This window comes from Passer montanus, unplaced genomic scaffold (genome assembly GCF_014805655.1).
Source record: "Passer montanus isolate IOZ18808 unplaced genomic scaffold, ASM1480565v1 scaffold45, whole genome shotgun sequence".
Lineage (NCBI taxonomy): Eukaryota > Metazoa > Chordata > Aves > Passeriformes > Passeridae > Passer > Passer montanus.
In genome coordinates, this window is record NW_024369373.1 from 85,746 (window position 1) to 106,180 (window position 20,435).

The 20,435-nt window shown below is 59.5% G+C and overlaps 2 protein-coding genes across 5 annotated transcripts in view; one reads left to right on the forward strand and one right to left on the reverse strand.

The window, feature by feature from the left end:
- Positions 1 to 12,235, forward strand: part of GSE1 (Gse1 coiled-coil protein) — a 97,974-nt gene extending 85,739 nt beyond the window's left edge. Inside the window, exons 4-17 of one of the 4 annotated variants that reach the window (XM_039721177.1) lie at positions 610 to 809; positions 2,046 to 2,227; positions 2,354 to 2,551; positions 2,716 to 2,907; positions 3,179 to 3,483; positions 3,826 to 4,150; positions 5,772 to 6,352; positions 6,888 to 7,000; positions 7,548 to 7,818; positions 7,935 to 8,042; positions 8,149 to 8,517; positions 9,419 to 9,688; positions 10,065 to 10,168; positions 11,340 to 12,235. In XM_039721177.1, the coding sequence (XP_039577111.1) occupies positions 610 to 809; positions 2,046 to 2,227; positions 2,354 to 2,551; positions 2,716 to 2,907; positions 3,179 to 3,483; positions 3,826 to 4,150; positions 5,772 to 6,352; positions 6,888 to 7,000; positions 7,548 to 7,818; positions 7,935 to 8,042; positions 8,149 to 8,517; positions 9,419 to 9,688; positions 10,065 to 10,168; positions 11,340 to 11,474 (3,353 nt within the window). In that variant the 3' untranslated portion in view covers positions 11,475 to 12,235. Of the gene's footprint in view, positions 1 to 609; positions 810 to 2,045; positions 2,228 to 2,353; positions 2,552 to 2,715; positions 2,908 to 3,178; positions 3,484 to 3,825; positions 4,151 to 5,771; positions 6,353 to 6,887; positions 7,001 to 7,547; positions 7,819 to 7,919; positions 8,043 to 8,148; positions 8,518 to 9,418; positions 9,689 to 10,064; positions 10,169 to 11,339 lie in introns of all 4 variants that reach the window. The other 3 variants (XM_039721176.1, XM_039721175.1, XM_039721178.1) reach the window with 3 other exon arrangements.
- Positions 12,236 to 15,431: 3,196 nt separating this feature from the next.
- On the reverse strand, positions 15,432 to 20,089 carry GINS2 (GINS complex subunit 2). The gene is made up of 5 exons (XM_039721266.1): positions 19,899 to 20,089; positions 18,699 to 18,813; positions 17,990 to 18,089; positions 16,700 to 16,826; positions 15,432 to 16,306 (listed from the first exon to the last, which is right to left on the reverse strand). The coding sequence occupies exons 1-5, from the start codon at positions 19,986 to 19,988 to the stop codon at positions 16,181 to 16,183; spliced, it is 558 nt and encodes a 185-aa protein (XP_039577200.1). The 5' UTR covers positions 19,989 to 20,089; the 3' UTR covers positions 15,432 to 16,180.
- Positions 20,090 to 20,435: the final 346 nt, after the last annotated feature.

Consider the following 20,435-nt stretch of genomic DNA (forward strand, 5'->3'; position numbering starts at 1 on the left):
CAGGCTCCCTGTGCCCCAGTTAAATGTGGAATTTGTATTTCTCTGCTTTTCCTGTTCTCCACTTTCACTCCATTTCTATTTTCCCTTTGGAAATATGGCCAGCATCCCTGGGGTGGGGATAACTTAAAGAACAGATGTATTATGCAAATGAAACCAAAGCCTTGCCCAAGGGTTTCAGGGAGTCACTCCTTCATGCCAGTGTCTCCAGAGGCCCTGGCCTGTCCGTGACAGCTTCTGCAGCTGGATTAAGGAGTCTCTGGGTCTGCCTTGGGAAGATGTGGCCGTCTGGGGTTGGCATCACATGGGTGTCACTTGTGCCAAGGGTCTCTGAGGGGCTTTGGCAGTCCCTGTTAGGTGGGAGCAAGAGGCTGCCCCGTCCCACCGTGCTGGGTGCAGCCTTGGGCACCACTGGGAACTCCTGGGATGGGAGGATGGGGCACCTCCTCCAGTTTGGGGATCTGGCAGGATGCTGAACACCCTGAGTGCACCCCAGCCCTGCTCCCTGCAGCGAGGCATCCTGTCAGGGACAGCACCAGCTCCTTCAGAGGGTGGCTTCATCCATTTAACTGCCCCTTTCCTAACTTATTTCCATCTCTGGTTGAATTCCAGGGTCCTCACTGAGCAGCGAGTCGTCCCCAGTGTCCTCACCGGCCACCAACCACAGCTCCCCTGCCAGCACGCCCAAGCGTGGCCCCATGGGCCCCATCATCGTGCCCCCGGGGGGGCACAGCGTGCCCAGCACGCCGCCCGTCGTCACCATCGCCCCCACCAAGACGGTCAACGGGGTCTGGAGGAGCGAGGGCAGACAGGTACGGCTGTGTCCGGGGGGTCCCCAGCCCCCCTGAAGGATGGAGGGCATGGCATGGCTCCCAAGGGCTGCCCACATTTGGTCCCTTCCCCGAGCTGGCGTTGTCACCGTGGCTGCCAGCCGGAGGGGAGGGCAAGGAAGGAGGAGGAGGAGGAGGGTGGGGGGAGAGCAGCTAATTAAGAAGCATCGTTAGTGGTTCTCCTTTCCTCCGCATGCTACAAGCAGATTCCCGGGGGGATTATGCCACTTGGAAAGACTAATTAAACCACAAAGAGAGGCGAGGGTAGGGGATGAGAAACGCCGGGGGCGAGGGGGGGGGGACATAAATGGAACCTGGAACCGGGATCCCCGGGGGCTCAGAGGGGTGTGGGGGTGTCGGGGTGCTCCCCAGCCCCGTGTGCCCCCCGGTGTGGGGGTTAACCGAGCGTGGGGATGTCTGGCAGAGCCACACTCCAGTGGTGCCCCAGCAGGGAGGTCATTAGAGCAGAGCCTGGCACGCACAATGGGGGACACTGCACCCTTTGTGGTGACCCTGGGGCTGGCCCTGCCCTGGAGGGATGGCATGGGGTGGGAGGGATGCACAGCTGGGGGATGGTGTGGGTGCCACCATCCTCCTCCTCCTCTGCTGCTGAATGGAGAAGGTGCGATGAAAAATAATAATTTTTAAACCAAGACTTGCCTTGGTGGGGGGGTCACCCCACTAATTGTCAGATCCCATGGGGTCTGTTGTCACCCCAAGTTGTTCCCCCTTGCTAGGGGTCCCTCCCCAGCTGGAGGGGGTGACCTTCATGCAGACCCCAGGGGTGGAAGCTGATGGGAAGCAGCTGAGGCCCTGTGGGAGGGTGCTGCTGCCGGGGGTGCCAGGGGCACTCTGGGCTGACCCCTGGGCTATGGCCCTTATCAAAGGCCGTGTCACTCCTCCCCGGATGATTAATAGCTCAGGAGAACAAAGCAGCCATAAATCTCCAGGCAGGTAATGGGTGTCCTGCCCTCAGCTCTGCCCCAGCTTCAGCACCTCCTTTCCCACTGGGGCCCCCCAGTGCAGCCTCCCAGACCCTCCCACCCCTCCAGCTGCCCTTCCAAAACCTGGACACAGGAGATGCCCTGGTGGATGGATCCTTCCCTGGGTGCTGGTGCCAGCCAGGGCACGCTGGAGACCTGCTGAGGGTCCTGGGGTGGGCACACAGCAGGGATTCCCCATGCCCTGCTGTCCCTGATGCCCATCTTGGTGTTGCAGCAGGAAGCAGGGTCACGAGGCAGCAGCAGCAGCGCCGGCCGCGAGCGCCTCATCTCGGAGCCCCCCCTGACGCAGGAGAAGGCGGGGGGTCCCACTGTCCCCTCCCACCTCCTGGGGACCCCCTACTCCTTCGGGCTGCCCCCCAGCTCCGTGGTCCAGGACTCCCGCTTCCCTCCTCTCAAGTGAGTCTGCTCGGAACGGACGGGAGCAGGGTGAGGGTGTGCCCTGCCAGCTCTGGTCCCTCCCGCGGGAGGTGACATCTCCCCGGGGGGACAGCGAGGGGTGGTGACCATCTCCTTGCCCCCCAGCCTGCAGCGGCCCGTCCACCACGTGGTGCCTCCGAGCGCGGTGACCGAGGATTACCTGCGGAGCTTCCGTCCCTACCACACGGCCGAGGACCTCCGCATGTCCTCCCTGCCGCCCCTCGGCCTCGACCCGGCCACCGCCGCCGCCTACTACCACCCCAGCTACCTGACACATCACCCCTTCCCTCATCCTGCCTTCAGGTGGGCACCTCCCAGCCTTGGGATCCCTGGGAGGTACCGCTGGATGAGCTTTGGGGTGTTGGGGGCGCTGAGGGCATTTTGGGGCTCCCAATCCAGCCCCCCTCTGCCTCCTGGGAGGGGAATCGGGGGGTTCTTTGCCTGTCTGAGCATCCCTGTCTCCCCAGGATGGATGAGTCGTACTGCCTGTCGGCACTGAGGTCCCCCTTCTACCCGCTGCCAGCGCCGGGCTCGCTGCCCCCCCTGCACCCCTCGGCCATGCACCTGCACCTCTCGGGGGTCCGGTACCCCCCCGAGCTCTCCCACTCCTCCCTGTCCGCCCTGCAGTCCGAGCGCATCTCCAGCCTCGCCGCCGAGAGGTACGGGATGCTGGGGGGATGCATGGGGAGCTCCAAAGGATGCTGACAGAGGACATGGGGTGGTTTTGGGGTGCTCTAGGAATGCTGGCAGGTGACTAGGGATTTGGGAGTGCTGCAGAGGGCGCTGGGAGGTGCCCAGGAATAGTTTGGGGATGCTCTGGAGATTCAAGGGTGTTCCGGGGGATGCCGACAGATATCCAGCGTTGATTTTGGGGGTGCTCCAAGGGAGATGTTTGGGGTTGGTGCTTTTGGATTTGGTTTTTCTCTGCAGGCTGCAGATGGACGAGGAGCTGCGGCAGAGGGAGCGGGAGCGGGAGAAGGAGCGGGAGCGAGAAGCCGACCGGGAGCGGGAGAAGGAGCGCGAGCGGGAGCGCGAGAAGGAGCTGGAGCGCGAGCGGGAAAAGGAGCGGGAACGGGAGCTGGAGAGGCAGCGGGAGCGTGCCCGGGAGAAGGAGCTGAGCATGGTGAAAGCCATGGAGGGGCCCTTCCTCCCCGTGGCGGAGCTGCACGGGCTGCGGGGGCACCCGGCCGAGGAGCGGGGCAAGCCGGTGGAGCCGCTGGCAGGCAGCAGAGCAGGTAATGCCCGCCTTCCAGAGCTTGCCTCCATCCCCTCTCCCCTCCAGATGGCAAAGCTGAGGGGGTCGGTGGCCCCGGGAGGTGGCTGGGGACGGGGATGGGCTGTTCTGGCTGCCAGATTGCTTTGCCAGGAGCCCAGCTGCGGTGCCTGTGCCATCTGACTCGGGCTGGCCTGGCACCGTGCCTGCTGCATGCCGGGCAGCTGGGCTGGTAGCGAGTGGGCAGCCCCCTGAGCTGAGCTCTGCCCCACATCTCCGGGTCTCTCCCACCCACAGGGATGCTCACCCCAAAATCCCCCTCTCTTCCACACCCTGACTCTCCGTCACCCCTTTTCCACCGCAGACAAACTCAAGGACTCGGTGCTGCCCACGCCGAAGCCCATCCAGCACCCTCTGCACCCGCCGCCGGGCTCCCACCACCCCGTGCCCAGCCTCATCCCCAACCACAGCGTGTTCCCTCTGCCCGGGAGCAGCGCGGCCACGGCGCTGCTCATCCAGCGCACCAACGAGGAGGAGAAGTGGCTGGCCCGGCAGCGCCGGCTGCGCCAGGAGAAGGAGGATCGGCAGTCCCAGGTCTCGGAGTTCCGGCAGCAAGTGCTGGAGCAGCACCTGGACATAGGGCGTGCCCCCAGCCAGGCTGAGCCCGAGCACCGGCCCGAGCACCCCAGGTAGGGATGCTGCCAGCCCTGCTTCAGGGATGGAGCTTTCCCCCAAAACTGAGCTGTGTTTTCCCCTGTCACTGCTGTCCTTGCTGGAATATCTGTGTCTTAGCTGGAGAGGGACTTTGGACAGGGGAAAGAGTGATAGGACAGGGAGAATGTCTTTATATAGAAAGAGGGCAGGGTTATATGGGATGTTGGGAAGACATTTTCTTCCCTGTGAGGGTGGGGAGACTCTGGCACAGGCTACTCAGAGAAGCTGTGGCTGCTTCATCCCTGAAAGTGTCCAAGGCCAGTTTGGATGGGGTTTTGAGCAATCTGGTCTTGTGGAAGTTGTCCCTGTCCATGGCAGGGGCTGGAACAGGATGATCTTTAAGGTCCCTTCCCCCCACACCATTCCATGATGCCATGATCCAATGATTTATAGGATTTTCCCCCCAACCTGTGGCTGTGCCCAGCCCCTTACCCACCTCTGCCCCCACATCAGGCATCCACCACCCCTCGGCCGTGCCCCTCACACATCCCATGAGCCGAAGCCACGGAGCCTGGCCGGTGCCAGCGGGTTCCTGCCACACGGTGCCAGCCAGGCCGGCTGTGCTGGCAGTGCCAGGCGTTCCCGGTGCCCGACATCTGCGCGGCGGCAGGCGCCGAGCCCGGGAGGTGGCCGGGGGCCAGCAGCGAGTGGCCAGGTGCTGCCCAGCCACCAGCACGGCTAATTGCAGCTCCCCCCTCCCAGGCAGTGGGGCTGGGCGGTGGATGCCTCGTTTGGGGGGCACCTGGGCAGTTTGGGGGGCAGCGGAGCGTGCCCACACTCCCAGACTGATTGACAGGGCCTTGCTTGCCCCCGTGGCTGAGCACTTAAGCGGCGCAGGCTCATCCAGCCAGCTCTGCCGCCTGCTCCCTTTGTTATTTTTGGGTATCCAGGGGATTAGCGCGGCTCATGGCGGATAATAAGGAGCGGATCATGGGGCGGCACAAAGGCGAGCGCCCGCCGCCGGCTCCCTTCCCCATCCGCTCCTCCCGCCCCACACCGGAGAGGAGACAGCAAGGTCACCCCCAGACACCTGCAGCTGGGGATGTTCCATCCCTGTCCTTTTCCTGCATCCAGCGGGGTGGAGAGGGATGGATCCCGGGGGGCAGGCGGTGCTCCCTGCCCGTGGTGGCGCTGGGCTGAACTCGCTGCTCCGCGCGCGGAGCTCCGGGGCGCTGGAGCGGAAAAGTGTTAAATGCACAGCTTGGGCACATGAAATATTTATCCTGCAAACGGGCTGGCTCCGGCTCCTGCTGTCAGAGGAGGGCTGCGCCGGGGTGCTGCCCTCGCCACGGGGCTGTGGCAGGACTGGTGGCTTGCTTGTCCCCACGCAGGGGTCAAGGCTGGGGTCTCCAGCCCTGTGCTCCTGGCATGCAGCCACATCCATGCTCAACCTGCCCATGCACAGCCTTAACTTTGCCCCCAGCCCTCAGGTTTGTGGCATGGAGGGGACAAGTGTGGCAGCCCCACATGCACAAACCCCTCTGGGTGTTCCTAACAGGCGCCTTTCTCCCCAAAATCCCCCGGGGCTGGAGCACTGCCAGCTCTCCGGTGGCAGTGCCAGCTCCTCACCTCTCTGGTGCTCTCCTCTCCCCACAGGTTGGGATCGAGCCGCCACGAGCCGAGCAGCCGGGAGCCAGGGCAGCACTTTGGCGGGCCCCCACCCCTCATCTCCCCCAAACCCCAGCACCACCCCGTCACCACGTCCCTCTGGAACCCCGTGTCGCTGATGGAGAGCCCCCCCGACCCTCCCCGGCGCCTCCCCGAGCCCCACGCCCTCCACAGCCACCCAGCGCCCTTCGAGCCCGGCCGCCAGGGCATCCCTCTGGTGAAGGTGGAGAGGGTCTTCTGCGCGGAGAAGCTGGAGGAGGGCCCGAGGAAGAGGGATGCTCTGGAGAAATACCCCCCGGGACGGGAGCCCGGCGCCCCGGAGCACGGAGCCTTCACCCACACGCCCTTCCTAGCTGAGCTGGAAAAGTCCACTCAGAGCATCCTGAGCCAGCAGAGAGCCCCGGCCACCCCGTTCCCCGAGGCCACCAAGCCCAGCTCGCCCTACCGGCCCCCCCAGCCCCGTGCCCAGGACCCCATGTACATCTACGACGAGTTCGTGCAGCAGCACCGCAGGCTGGTCAGCAAACTGGACCTGGAGGAGCGCCGGCGGCGGGAGGCCCGTGAGAAAGGTGAGGCACCCGGGATTCCCCCCCTGGCACCGGGGCCTGCCCGGGGGTCTCCCGGGGATGCCGACGTTCCCGCATCCCAGCGCTTCGGTAAAGCCTCTGCGCTCCAGACGTGCCCGATGAATAAATGATGAAGTGGAGCTAATAAGAGGGTTTTAAATATTGATGGGGCTGCTGGAGTGGGGATGAGAACAGCGGTGAGGAGGAGACAGAGAGCTGGGAGGGGCTGGAATTGTTGTCCCTGCTCCAGTGGGATGGGGGCTCCTCCACAAAGTCCCCAGCCTGTGTCCCTGCCACCCATCCCAGAGCGATGCCAGGAGGATACACAGGGATGGGTGACGCCCTCCGAGGTCCCGCAGGTGGTGGAGAGGGGACAGGGCTCCATTGGGTTGCACTCCCCACATCACTCCTCTCTGCCATCCTACCCTGCTGCACCCCCATCACCAGTGGGGTTCCCTTGTGTCCCAGAAGATCCCCCGGGGTCCCAGCAGGTCCCCAAGGTGTTCCCAACCTCAGACCAGCCTGTCCCCATCCCCAGGGTACTACTACGACCTGGATGACTCCTGTGATGACAGCGACGAGGAGGAGGTGCGGGCCCATCTCCGCTGCGTGGCTGAGCAGCCCCCGCTGAAGCTGGACACGTCCTCTGAGGTACTGGTGGCACCCCTGTCCCCTCCCTGTCCCCTCCTGATCCCCTAATTTCACAGCCCCTCCTTTACACCAGTGCCCAGTGCAGCCACCATCCCCACATGTGTGCAGAGGCACCAGGGGGTTGGAGATGGGAATGGAGATGGGAATGGAGATGGGAATGGAGATGGAAATGGAGATGGGAATGGAGGTGGGAATGGAGATGGGAATGGAGGTGGGGATTACAACAGGGATGAGGGTGGGCATGAGGATGGGAATAGGAATGAAGATGAGGATGACAGGGGCCATGGGGATAAGAATGGGGATGGCAGCAAGGATGGACATTGGAACGGCAATGGGGATGGGTTGAGGTGGGAATAGGAACAGGAATGAAAATGAGGATGAGGGGAATGGGGATGAGAATGGGGATGGGAATGGAGATGGGGATTGCAACAGGGATGAGGGTGGGCATGAGGATGGGAATAGGAGTGAAGATGAGGATGACAGTGGCATGGGGATGAAGATGAGGATAGGGGATGACCCTGCTCTGCTCTGCCCCTGCTCGCCCCAGAAGCTGGAGTTCCTGCAGCTCTTCGGGCTCACCACGCAGCAGCAGAAGGAGGAACTGCTGAGCCAGAAGCGGCGCAAGCGGCGGCGGATGCTGCGGGAGCGGAGCCCCTCTCCGCCCACGGTGCAGAACAAGCGCCGCACGCCCTCCCCGCGCCTCCCGCTCTCCACCCGCTACAGCCCCGACGAGATGAACAACAGCCCCAACTTCGAGGAGAAGAAACGCTTCCTCACCATCTTCAACCTCACGCACATCAGCGCTGAGAAGAGGAAAGGTAACAGCCATGGCCCGCGCACGCCCGGGCTGGGGGTGCTGGGGGGATCTGCCTGGGGCCCTGAGCTTGCTCTGCTGAGCAGAGGCTACACTAAACCTCAGCTTCCCATGCCGCAGACAAGGAGAAGCTGGTGGAGATGCTCCAGGCCATGAAGCAGAAGACCACGCCGGCCGCCGTGGTGGTGAAGAGCTCCCCGCGGGACAGCCCCGGTGCCCCCAGCACTGGTAAGAGCCCCAAGTCCTTCCCTGGGTTTTGGGTTGGGGGGAACAGCTTTGCCTGGAGGGGCACAGAGAGTCCTGGCTGCAGCCAACTACTCCTCTCTTCCCAAAGAGCCTCCAGTGCCTCCGCTCCTGCTGGACCTGGATAAACCCGTGGGCATCGCCGTCTCCGTGCCGGAGGTGCCGAAGGCAGCAGAAGCCTCCAGGTTAGAGCAGCTGAGAGCCCAGGAGCCACCCAGGCCCAAGGAGACGGGCACAGTGCCAGAGAAGCCCCGGCTGAGCGACGGGCACCCCGGGAAGAAGGCTCTGAGCATCCTCAGCTACGTCAGGGGTCCCCTCCCCAAGGACATCCCGGTGCCGCTGTCCCACAGCATGAACGGCAAGAGCAAGCCCTGGGAGCCCTTCATTGCCGAGGAATTTGCCCACCAGTTCCATGAGTCGGTGCTGCAGTCCACGCAGAAGGCGCTGCAGAAGCACAAAGGTAACAGGGGAGTTGTTGGGAATTGAAGTCATTTAAAGAATCATCAGCAGAAGTATCAGCAAAGCCAGGTTTAGTGTAAAGCCAGTATCACAGCAAAGTTCGTTGGCGAGGTTCTCTCTCCTGTTCATTAGATGGTTAAAGCACTCTGAGGACAAGCAAACAAAAATTCAAAGTCAATAAATAAACCCCAAATAACCAGTCTGGAGGCTGGAGGAGGGGAAACAAAAGGATAGGAAAGATTAAGGGCAAAAAGGAATATGGAAGACCCTCGTATTGAGTCACAGGTTCAGAATAGGCCCTTGTGTTAAACTGAGCCTGGACTTGATCAACAGGTTATGGTTAAAGGTTCAACAGCACTTAAACTTAACAGAATTTCAAAAATTTAGCAAAGGATTCATATAGAACTTACTATACCACAAAACAATAACTTCCTTACAGGCCTAACTTACAAATCTAAAGCACTTAAGAACCCAGGAGAGTAATATTCTGAATTGAGTGCCACATTGAGCCCTCCTTGAACCCCTCCAGGGATGGGGACTCCAGCACCTCTCAGGGCAGCTCCTTCCAGTGTTTAACAGCCCTGCCAATCAAGAAATTCTCCCTGATGTCCAGAAAAAGAAGCAGGGATGCAGGAGGCTGGTTGGGTACTGGGATATCACCCCACCAGAGTTTGGCACTGGCAGCTTCAATGCTGGAGCATCCCATGAGCTCGTTGCTGAAGCTAAAAATTAATAATACAGCTCCAAAGCCTCCAAACTCACTCCGTTGAGTGGTTGAAATAAATAAAACTACTCCAGCGCACAAGGAGTGATAAGAACCCACCAAAAAGTCTGGGAAGGGTGCACTTAATGCCCTGGGGGGGCTGTGGGGAGCGGGCAGGGCTGACTGTGGCTGCCCGCAGGGGGGACGGCGGCGCTGACGGCGGAGCAGAACCACAAACTGGACACGTCCATCCACTACAACATCCCCGAGCTGCAGGCGTCCTCCCGCCTGGCCGGGCCCCCGCACAACGGCACGGCCGAGGCGCCGCTCCGGCCGCTGCCCGCCCTGCCCCGCGACTCCGAGGACGAGGACGAGGAGGAGGAGGAAGAGGAGGAGGAGGAGGATTACCCCAGGCCCAAGTGGCAAGGGATCGAGGCAATTTTTGAAGCTTACCAGGAACATATAGAAGGTGAGGGGTGTTGGGGAGGGAGGGTGAAATGCCAGTCTGTGCTTTGGTTTGCTGGGGGGGTGTCACTGGTTCTTGCTGGGATGGGCTGGGGAAGCGCTGGGGGGTCTCCAGCAGTGCAGGGGCAGCATGAAAGCAACAGGCACTGTTGTTGTTTTTGCAAAAATTAATCTATCTCTGAAAAATCGGTGTATTCACAGTGTCCTCCCAGTGGGACCTAAAGGTTCCCCACAGGCAACGCCAGGGTTGGGAGCGCTCTGGGATGCTGGGGGCAATCACTGCTGGCTGGGCAGAGCCTAGAGCAGGGCTGGCACCCTCCATGGGTGGTGCAAGGAGCTGGAGGAGCCAGTGCTCAGCCCTGGTCCTTTGGGTGTTGCAGAACAAAACCTGGAGCGCCAGGTGCTGCAGACGCAGTGCCGGCGGCTGGAGGCCCAGCACTACACCCTGAGCCTGACGGCCGAGCAGCTGTCACACAGCATGGCGGTGAGTGGGGATGGGCACCCATCCCCTGGGCACCCATCCCCTGGGCACCCATCCCCTGGGCACCCATCCCCTGGGCTCCCATCCCCTGGGCACTCATCCCCTGGGCACACATTCCCTGGGCTCCCATCCCCTGGGCACTCATCCCCTGGGCACTCATCCCCTGGGCACTCATCCCCATGGCACACATCCCCTGGGCTCCCATGCCCTGGGCTCCCATGCCCTGGACACTCATCCCCTGGGCACACATTCCCTGGGCACACATTCCCTGGGCACACATCCCCTGGGCTCCCATCCCCTGGGCACTCATCCTCTGGGCACTCATTCCCTGGGCACACATTCCCTGGGCTCCCATCCCCTGGGCACCCATCCCCTGGGCACACATTCCCTGGGCTCCCATCTCCTGGGCACTCATTCCCTGTACACTCATTCCCTGGGCACTCCATCCCCTGGGCACTCCATGCCCTGGGCACACATTCCCTGGGCACTCATCCTCTGGGCACCCATCCCCTGGGCACACATTCCCTGGGCACTCATCCCCTGCGCACTCATTCCCTGGGCACTCCATGCCCTGGGCACTCCATGCCCTGGACACCAGGCTCTGTGAGCACCCAGCCTTCTTGGGATCTTCTTGTGCACCCCAATCCTCCCACAGCACACCCGTCCACATGCATTGCACCCATCCTGTGCAGTGCCCACTCCCTGCAGTGCCCATTCCCTGCAGTGTCTGTTCCCTGCAGTGTCTGTTCCCTGCAGTGCCCCACGGAAAAAAAGCTCCCAGACCCTGCACTGCCCCATTCCCTGCACTGCCCATTCCCAGCAGCACCCATTCCCTGTCTATTCCCTGCACTGCCCATCCTCTGCTGTATCCCAAACTGTGCAGTGCCCATTCCCTGTGCTGCCCATCCCCTGCACTGTCCCATCCCTGCACTGCCCATTCCCTGCAGTGCCCATTCCCTGCCCATCCCTGCACTGCCCATTCCCTGTCCATTCCTTGCACTTCCCATCCTCTGCTGTATCCCAAACCCTGCAGTGCCCATTCCCTGCCCATCCCTGCAGTGCCCATTCCCTACATGCCCATTCCCAGCAGCACCCCCACCCTGTTCCCTGCCGTTCCCCTCCCCTGGAGCTGTCGGGTGCCCTCTGACCATTCCCCTTCCCTGGCTGCCTGCAGGAGCTGAGGAGCCAGAAGCAGAAGATGGTGTCGGAGCGGGAGCGCCTGCAAGCCGAGCTGGATCACCTGCGGAAGTGCCTTGCCTTGCCTGCAATGCAGTGGTCTAGGGGTTATTTCAAGGGGTACCCCAGGTGACGCTCCTTGGGCCAGGCTGAACATATAGTCTAGAAATAATAATCTATTTTATTACCTTGAATATTTAATATTTTTCACTGGGAGGTTTGAAGCTACAAAAATAAAATTTAAAAAAAAAAAAACAAACGGAAAAAAAGCTAAAAAAAAAAAAAAAAAGAAAGCAAACCCAAACCACGACAACAAAATCATTAATAATAAAAGGAAGAAAACAACAAAAAAAAAAGAGAATTAAATAATGGAGAATGTGCCATGCATGAAGCAAACGGGAGCCGGGAGGAGCCGGGAGCCCATCCCACGGCCAGCAGCCCTCGGCACGTCCCCTCCTGTCCCCTCCTCCGGGGGCCACGGCTCTGAAAGCGCCCCCTCCACCCACCCACACTTTATAACGCTCATTTTTGTTGGTTCTTTGTTTTTTGGTTTTTTTTTTTCTAAAAAAATGGAGAAAAAAAAAAATACAATGAAAGACTCCACCGACAACACTAAACCCGGCGGGGCCCCGGGTGCTGCCGGACCCCGCTCCCAGCACGGCACCCCCAGCCCGGGGCTTCCCCTGGAAATGCACTTCGCTATCAAAAATAAAGTCAATAAACTGGTTGAAGGTCCCTTTTTGTTCCTGGTTGGCGGGGAAGGGGCAGGGACACGCGCGGGGTCACTTTGTCACCCCGGCTTTGGGATTGAACAGGCGGAAAAATAGAGAGAAAAAAAAAAGGTGCTTCAGCCTTGTACTGTGTATATATATTAAAAAACAACAAAGTTTTGTATGTTTTTATTGCTTTAATTATTGTTATAAAAAGCTTGCCTTTTTTTTTAAGATGTTTCTGCTTTTTTTTTTCCTTTTTTCCCCCCCTCCTTCTGCCTCCCTGTTTTTACTTTCTTTCTAGTTTGTTTTCTTTTTTTTTTTTTTTCCTTTTGGCAAAAGGATTAACTCGCTTTTGGTGTTTGTACTGCTGCTGGTCGGGCCAGAAAAGATATTGAAATGTTTTAAAAAGAATTGAAACCCAGGAAAAATAAATCCCCTTTTCCACTGGGGCGGGTCCTGTCCCACCACCAGGCCCTCGAGAAGCTGAGCCCTTCCACCCTCCTGTGGTTTTGTTTTTTATTTTTACCCTTTTTCTTTGCTTTCTGGGGCTTTTTCTGCTCCAGCTGGGTCGTCGTGGGTGTCACAGCACCGGGTGGTGTCTGAGCCTTGCCCAGGCTCCGTCTGCCAAAGGAAAAATCCCAAGGAATTGTGTGGAGAGGGAGGAGGGTTGAGGGGTGGGTGGCACTGGGGTGTCCTTGTCCCCCCCCCCAAAAAACACCCAGACAATCAGAGCTGCTCTAAGGCAGTTTGGGCACAGGGAGAGCGGGTCCTGTGGGGTCTCTTGGTGGCACTTTGGGGACAATCCCTGTGGAGCTGTGCCCGCAGGCGGGCAGGGATGTCCTGGTGCCACCAGGGTCAGCCTTGGTGCCATTTTTAGCCACTCGCTAAAAACCAGAGTGTGCCCCGCCTCCCCTCCCCCGGGGGAGCCTTTTTATTTGATTGTTATTTTTAAATTATTTATTAGAAATTGTTTTTAATTCGCCACGAGACCAGCCTCACATCTCCGGGAAAAAGGTGACCTCTGCTTCCTGCTTTAAATTCCCTCATTGCACTGGCAAAGAAAAGCATTAACCCCCCCACACCCCCCCTGCTCCCTGCTCTCTCATTGGCTTCACCAAATCACAAAAAGCTGGGCAAGATTAAAAAGCAAAATGCCCTTGTGACAGAAATTAGTTTAATCTTTTTTAAATCCCCAATTGCCTCGCCAGCCTCTGGCCTCGCCGCTGCCAACTCTGGGCTTTGAGGGGAATTTTAACACGGCAAAATTCGCTCGTTGCTCTTCTCCTTTCCCTTCCTGTGTGCCGTGGCAGAGGGAGGGGGAGAAGGCAGGGATGGGGAATTATTGGCAATTTATCCCTCGCCGTGCTGAGGAGCCTGGCTGGGATGCAGCCTGGCTTTGTAGCAGCTCCTGTGCTGACTTTCCCTCCTCACCAGCCTGGATTCAGGGATTTTGGACCAATTTTTCCCCCACGCTGGGGTTGTGGTGAGCATTTGTGTCCGTGCAGAATTGCTGGAGCAGCTGTGCCAGAGCCTGGAAGGGCTGGGAGGAAGGAGAGAAAGGCAGAACCTGCTGGGGGCAGGTTGGTCGCTGTGAAAAACCAAACAAAACCCCAAAAAAGGACAAAAACCCAACCCTAAACATGTTCAAAGTGTACCTTGTTGGAATTAATTGTAATGTAATATATTATTTGTTGAATGTAGTAATTAGGTATTTATGAATATATTGCTGTAATTCCTGAAAACATCCCCAAAAAAAAACCCCCAAATAAACTCTTCCACAACGACGGCAAGGAATCCTTTCTCCCTCGGGGACGCAGCCCTGCTCCGAGCATTCCCGGCAGCTCCTGCCGTGGTTCCTGCCATCCTCCCGCGGTGCCAGCCCCGCGGGGCACAGCCCGGGCACGCAGGGCACAGATGGCAGCGGGAGCCTGGCCCAGATGCTCGGGGAAGGGCAGCGCCGGCAGCCTGGCACCCTCGGGCACCGGGAATAAAGACAGCTGCCAGCAGCACAGCCCTGCTCCGGCCACAGCCTGCCCGGATCCTGCTGGATCCTGCCCTCAATCCTGCTGGATCCTGCCTGGATTCTGCCTTGGATCCTGCCCTCAATCCTGCTGGATCCTGCCTGGATTCTGCCTTGGATCCTGTCTGGATCCTGCCCTCAATCCTGCTGGATCCTGCCTGGATTCTGCACTGAATCCTGCTGGATCCTGCCTGGATTTTGCCTTGGATCCTGTCCTGAATCCTGATGGATCCTGCCTAGATTCTGCCTGGATCCTGCCCTCAATCCTGCTGGATCCTGCCTGGATTCTGCCTTGGATCCTGTCTGGATCCTGCCCTCAATCCTGCTGGATCCTGCCTGGATTCTGCACTGAATCCTGCTGGATCCTGCCTGGATTCTGCCTTGGATCCTGCCCTAGATCTTGCCAGGACTCTGCCCCAGATCCTGTCTGGATCTTGCCCTGAATCCCCACCAGGATCCTGCCCTGAATCCTGCCCTAGATCCTGCCCCGGATTCTGCTGGATCCTGCCTGGACCTGCCCAGATCTTGTCTGGATTCTGCCTGGATCGTGCCCCAGATCTTGCCAGGATTCTACCCCAGATCCTCTCTGGATCCTGCTCTGAATCCCACCAGGATCCTGCCCTGGATTCTGCCCTAGATCCTGCCAGAATTCTGCCCTGGATCCTGTCCCGAATCCCACCCTGGATCCTGCCCTAAATCTTGTCTGGATCCTGCCCCGAATCCCACCCTGGATCCTGCCCTTGCCCGTCTCTCTGCCGCAGGGAAACGGGGCCGGAGCCAAAGGAGAGCTGCAGGATTTTCCAAGCATTGTTTATGACACAGCCCAGGATTAATCTGATGCCGTTCTTCAGCTGCAATTATTTTTTTATTATCTTTTTTTTTTTTTTTTTTACAGACAGCTTCAGATAAAAACCCCAAATATTACAAAAATAAAGATGGTTGATATTCTGGTATTTCCCCACAGCCTGGCATCTGAGAGGGAAAACCATTTTCTTTTGTCCTTCTCCAAAGAGCAGATGGATCTGCTTCCCAGCTGATCTCCCCAGCAGACACCTCATTGCCGGCACATCTTCCCTTCTTTCTCTTTTTTCTTTTTCTTTTTTTTTTTTTTTTTCCCTCAAGGCTCTGAGAAAATCCATGGAAGCACCGCCTCGAAATTTATGGCTTTCAAGGCAGTGTGTGGCCTGTGCTGCCCTCAGAAGTTCCCTCGCTGAAGTACAGCCCGAGAGATCCGCCCAGAGTCACCGGGGACAGGCGGCACCGCTGCGGCAAGAGCGGCTCCGGGAGGAAGAGCCCCGAGGGGACACGGGGACAGCGGCACTGCCCTGCTCTTCATGCCCTGAGGGGCCATGGGGACAGTGGCACTGCTGGCTGTCTGTGCCCCGAGGGGACACGGGGACAGTGGCACTGCCTGCTCTTCATGCCCTGAGGGGACATGGGGACAGGGGCACCGCAATGTGGGGACACAAGGACAGTGTGCCACCCTACTGGGGGACACAGGGACTGTGCCACAAACAGGGGACAAGGTGCCACCATGCCAGGGGACACAAGGAGTGTTTCATAGGCAGAACGTGGTGACAGAGCTGGGGTCACACGAACTGTGCCACAGGTGAGGGGATGTGGTGACACCAAGCTGGGAGAGTGGGGGACACCTGGACTGGGACAAGGACAGGACACAGCAACTCCAAGGGGGAGGACACATGGACAGGACAGCGTGACACAGAGCTGATGTCCCCAAGCTCACCCTGTGCCCTGTGTCACCCTCAGTGCCACATCCCAGAGCTGTAAACAGGGGAAGGGGACATGGACAGGGCTGGGCTCTGAATCAAGTCGTGTTTTGGGGGATCTTGTGCTGGTTTTGGGGGCTGACAAAAACGGGGAGGGGAGCAGAAGTGCCCCAAGGGTGGGGCAACCCCAGAGGGGAGAGTAAAAACCCCTGGGGGAGGGAGAGAGGGCAAAAAGCCCCCGTGGGGGCTGCACTGAGGCTCTGGGGATGCTCCGGCAGCTCCAGAGCAGCTCCCAGCTGGTCCTGGGGGAGATGTGGGGTGGGCAGGTCCCTGCAGGAGCTGGGGCTGCCCACACGAGGCAGCTCCTTCCCAGCTCCCCTCAGAACTCCTGGGACTGGGAGCTCTCGCCAGGCTGGAGGTTAGTCCTGAGCTTGTACATGTGGTCCAGGGCCTGGGTCAGGAAAGTGCCAGTGGTGTTGATCTCCATCAGGGTTAAGTTATCCAGCTAAAAGGGGAAACAACAGGATCTGGGAAGACAACGTACTCAGGAAGCAGCTCACAGCCCACAGCTCCCTTTGGTGACAGCCCAAGGGACTGACCCAGCTGCCAGCCCTGGGCAAGAGAAGCATCCAAGCACCATTTCAACAGCATTCCCCATGTCTGGAAGTGTTCAAGCACAAGCTGGATGGGGCTTGCAGCTGCCTGGTCCAGTGGAAAGTGTGGAAAGGGGCAGAACAAGCTCCCTAAGAGCCAACCCAAACCATTCCACAACTCCTCGCTTCCCACAAGGCACAACACCCAACTCCAGCTCCTCAGGGACACACCCACAAGCCAGGAGGAGCAGGCTTTTCCCAGCAGCTCCTCCCTCGTCCCCCCGGATCCCCCCAGGCTGGCCCACCTTGGCGTGAGCCTCCTGCTGCCGCACGAAGCTGTCGGCGGACAGGCGCAGCTTGGCCATGCGCGTGTCCCACGTGTCCTTCACCAGCGTCCGGATCTCGTCCGCCCTCGGGATGTTGTCAGAGGCACTGGGATGGAGAGCAGGGTCAGGGCAGGCTCTGAGGGGTGCGTGGTGTTGTCACAGAGTGGTGACACCCACCCAGGCGCTCGCAGGACGGTTTGCTAAAAACCTGCGGCTCCGCGCTAAAAGTTTTTTTCTCCAACCTAAAAAAATCCTCTGTGCTCCTTGTCCTGCTGGCATTGCTGGGATGGGCTCTTTCCCCAGGAATGCTCAGCTCCAACGCAGCAGCTGGCTGTCACTAGAATCCTTCTGCTCTTTAGTTGCCCAGCTGGTACCAGGCGCACAGAGGAGCCCAAACCTGGCCAAAGTCACGGCCAGCTGGGGAATCCATGGGCTCAGGCAGGATGAAATCCCCAGCTCGGGGCTCCCAGGGCTCCACCAGGGAGAACTAAGCTGGAAGGGCCGGATGGGATGTGCCACATCACCCCATTAAAGCCACTCAGCGCTGCCATAAGGAGCTGGGAGAGGCAATGGATGTGCAGGGACAGAGCTGTCAGGGCTGGGATGTGCCACATCACCCCATTAAAGCCACTCAGCGCTGCCATAAGGAGCTGGGAGAGGCAATGGATGCGCAGGGACAGAGCTGTCAGGGCTGCTGGAGCGTGCTGGGAAGGAGCAGCACGCCAGGAGCCTCCTCTCCAGAGGGAAAAGCCAGAGCTGGAATGCCCACCCTGCTTAATCGAGGGCTTAAAAAGTCAGCAGAGCCCTCGCTGAGACAAATACCAGCCAGCAGATTTTACAAGTGAAATGCCTCAGCAGGCAGGAGCTCAGGCTCGGAATATCCCCGGCCTCCTGCTTCCCAGGCTGAGGGAAGAGGAGCTTTCCTCCTGAAGGAGAGCCAAGGAAGAAGCCTGGAGGCTGGAGGCTGCTGAACAGATTGCAGCCGTGGAACGTGCTGCGGCTCCTCCAGGCCTCCACGCCGAGCTGCTGCTCAATAAAGCAGCACAGCCCCAATTATGAGGCCACAGAACGAGCCATCCCCAAGCTCCTGAGAGGCTGAGCTACCACGAGGGAAGTGCTGCTGCGAAATCTTGGCAGGCTGAGGGATAAAGCTCCCTCAACTCTCCCTCTCCCCACCGCCCTGCGGGGCTGCTGCCAAGCAAAGCTTGAAAAATCCTCCATGCTCACACCAAGTGGGGTGGAAAATGGCCCAGCTCAGCTCCTACTCACTAGTTCAGCAGCAGCTTGGTGAGCTCCATGTAGTAGGGACTGGGCATTGGGGTGAAGGTGTCCTCCTTCCGCTCCTGATCCCGGATTTCCTCCAGTTTCCCTAAAACACAACCAGGGACGCTCAGGTTTTGTGTGCTTCCCCCCTCTCTCCCCAGGGAAAACCCAAATTGTTTGTGCAGGATCAGCTCGGTGCCCAAGCCTCCAGGGATGTGAGGGCAGGAAAAGGCTCCAGTGAGGAGGCACACAAGGGACATGGATGCCTCCAAGGTCTCCCTCCTCACAGAGGTTTTCCCAAGAATCAGGGACAGGATGAGAGGAAACAGCCTCAAGTTTTGCCAGGGAGGTTCAGGTTGGACATCATTCCTGGACTGAAAGGGTGGTTAAACTCTGGAAGGGGCTGCCCAGGGAGGTCTGGAGTCCCCATCCCTGGAGGTGGCACTCAGTGGGCACAAGTTGGATTTGATGAGGCTGGAGGTCTTTTCCAACCTAAAAAATTCTGGGATTCTGTGACCCAAAGTCCCTAAAGCTTCTTCTGAGCAAGCCTGACCACCCTCAGAGTAAATAAAGAATTCCAGTGGTGGGACACGAGATCCTTCTGTCTCAGCTGCTTTGTGTTTTTGAATTATAACGGATTATTTTTAATTTCATGTTTCCACTGCACCCACTGAAGGCCAGAGCTAAAGGCAGAAGGCAGAGCCTCCATCCTCACCAACATCCATCCATTCTGGGGGAATGAGCCGACACTTCTGCCTCTGCTTCAGATTAATGGCCAGCCACACAGGCACTTCCACTGGCAAACCAGGATTGAAGGGACCCAGATCTCCCTGGAAAACAAATTAAGGATGAGAGGCGGGCTTGGACTGCACACAACTTGTCTGCTAATGTGGTGAGAGTTTCCAGAGGATTTGGAAAAGCCCGAGTCAAACATTTGATCCTGCATTTCCTCCTCCTGCTTCCCAGAATTCCTGCTCTCAGACTTTCCCTCATCTCCCTTGAGAAGGATTAACCAATTTTTTTCCTTTTATTCCAAGGTGTTCCACAGGAGTTACAAACTCCATCTCCCGGGACATGCTGCTCCCAGAGGTTCCCCAGGAGTTACAAATTCCCTGGACATGCAGCAGCCTCTGGGCTCACCCTGAGGCTTTCCAGAGGCTCCCCAGGTTCTGGCCAGCCCCAGGACAGCCGGACACTCCCAGCCAAGGCTCAGGGGCTGCACAAACCCCCAGAGGTGTGGGGGACAGCACAGCCCCCTCCCGAACCTCCTGGGGGCTGCCCTGCCCCTTCTCCCAACCCTCTGCCTTGCCATCCCTCATCCCAAATCCATGCCCCCAGCTCCTCCCTGTCCCAAACACCTCATCCATCCCAATGCCCCAGCTCCTCTCCTTCATCCCCAGCTCCTCTCCTTCATCCCCAGCTCCTCTCCTTCATCCCCAGCTCCTCTCCTTCATCCCCAGCTCCTCTCCTTCATCCCCAGCTCCTCTCCTTCATCCCCAGCTCCTCTCCTTCATCCCCAGCTCCTCTCCTTCATCCCCAGCTCCTCTCCTTCATCCCCAGCTCCTCTCCTTCATCCCCAGCTCCTCTCCTTCATCCCCAGCTCCTCTCCTTCATCCCCAGCTCCTCCCTGCTCCCAAACACCTCAGACCCATCCCAATGCCCCAGCTCCCCTCCCTCATCCCCAGCTCCTCTCCCTCATCCCCAGCTCCTCTCCTTCATCCCCAGCTCCTCTCCCTCACCCCCCAGCCCCTGCACCTCAACCCCACTCCCTTAAACCCCATTCCCCACACCTAACCCCTGCCCCAGCACGGGCAGACCCTGCCCTGCCCCACACTCGGTCTCGGCCACCCCAGGCCGCGTCCCCAAGGCCTCAGGCCGGCCCCGGCCCCCGCAGCCCAGCCCAGGCCCCGCCGACCCCGATGAGGTGAATCCGGTCGAGGCTGAAGTTGGGCACGATGGTCACCAGCTCCTTCTCGGCCAGGAACTCCACCTCGGCCGGCTCCATGGACGCGGGGCAGCCGAACCGGGATCGCACCGGGATCGGGCTGGGATCAGGCCGGGATCGAACCCGCGCCGCAGCGGGGCCGAGCCCGCCCTCGCTCCCTATTGGCTGTGCAGCCCCCAGGCCCCGCCCACCGCTTCCCGCTCCTGCCGCCCGGCGCGTTTTCGCGGTCTTCAGTGGAGGCGGGGCCTGGCGTGGCGCGGCGCACGCTGATTGGCTGTCCCCTACTGTTGCCGTAGCGCACGCCTCTCTGATTGGCTGTCCTGCGCGCGGCGCGCTCTGGCCGCTGCCCCGCCGGGGGAGGTCCGGATGGGGGCACGGGACCAATCGCGGCGCTCCCCGCGGGCGCTCGGCCAATCAGCGCTCGGCACTTGTTGCCGGGGCGCCGAGGGAGTGGCGGCGGCAGCTACTGCCGCCCCCTGGCGGCCGAGAGCGGCAGCGCCCCGCGGG

Bases quoted from the DNA above. Each gene is read 5' to 3' on its own strand.
- GINS2 (XM_039721266.1), bottom strand. From the start codon at position 19,988: ATGGAGCCGGCCGAGGTGGAGTTCCTGGCCGAGAAGGAGCTGGTGACC. The intron at 16,827-17,989 runs GTGAGTAGGAGC...TCTCCATCCCAG, and splicing joins ACCAAGCTGCTGCTGAACTA to TGCCTCTGACAACATCCCGA. The intron at 16,307-16,699 runs GTGGGCCAGCCT...TTCCCCTTTTAG, and splicing joins AGCAGGAGGCTCACGCCAAG to CTGGATAACTTAACCCTGAT.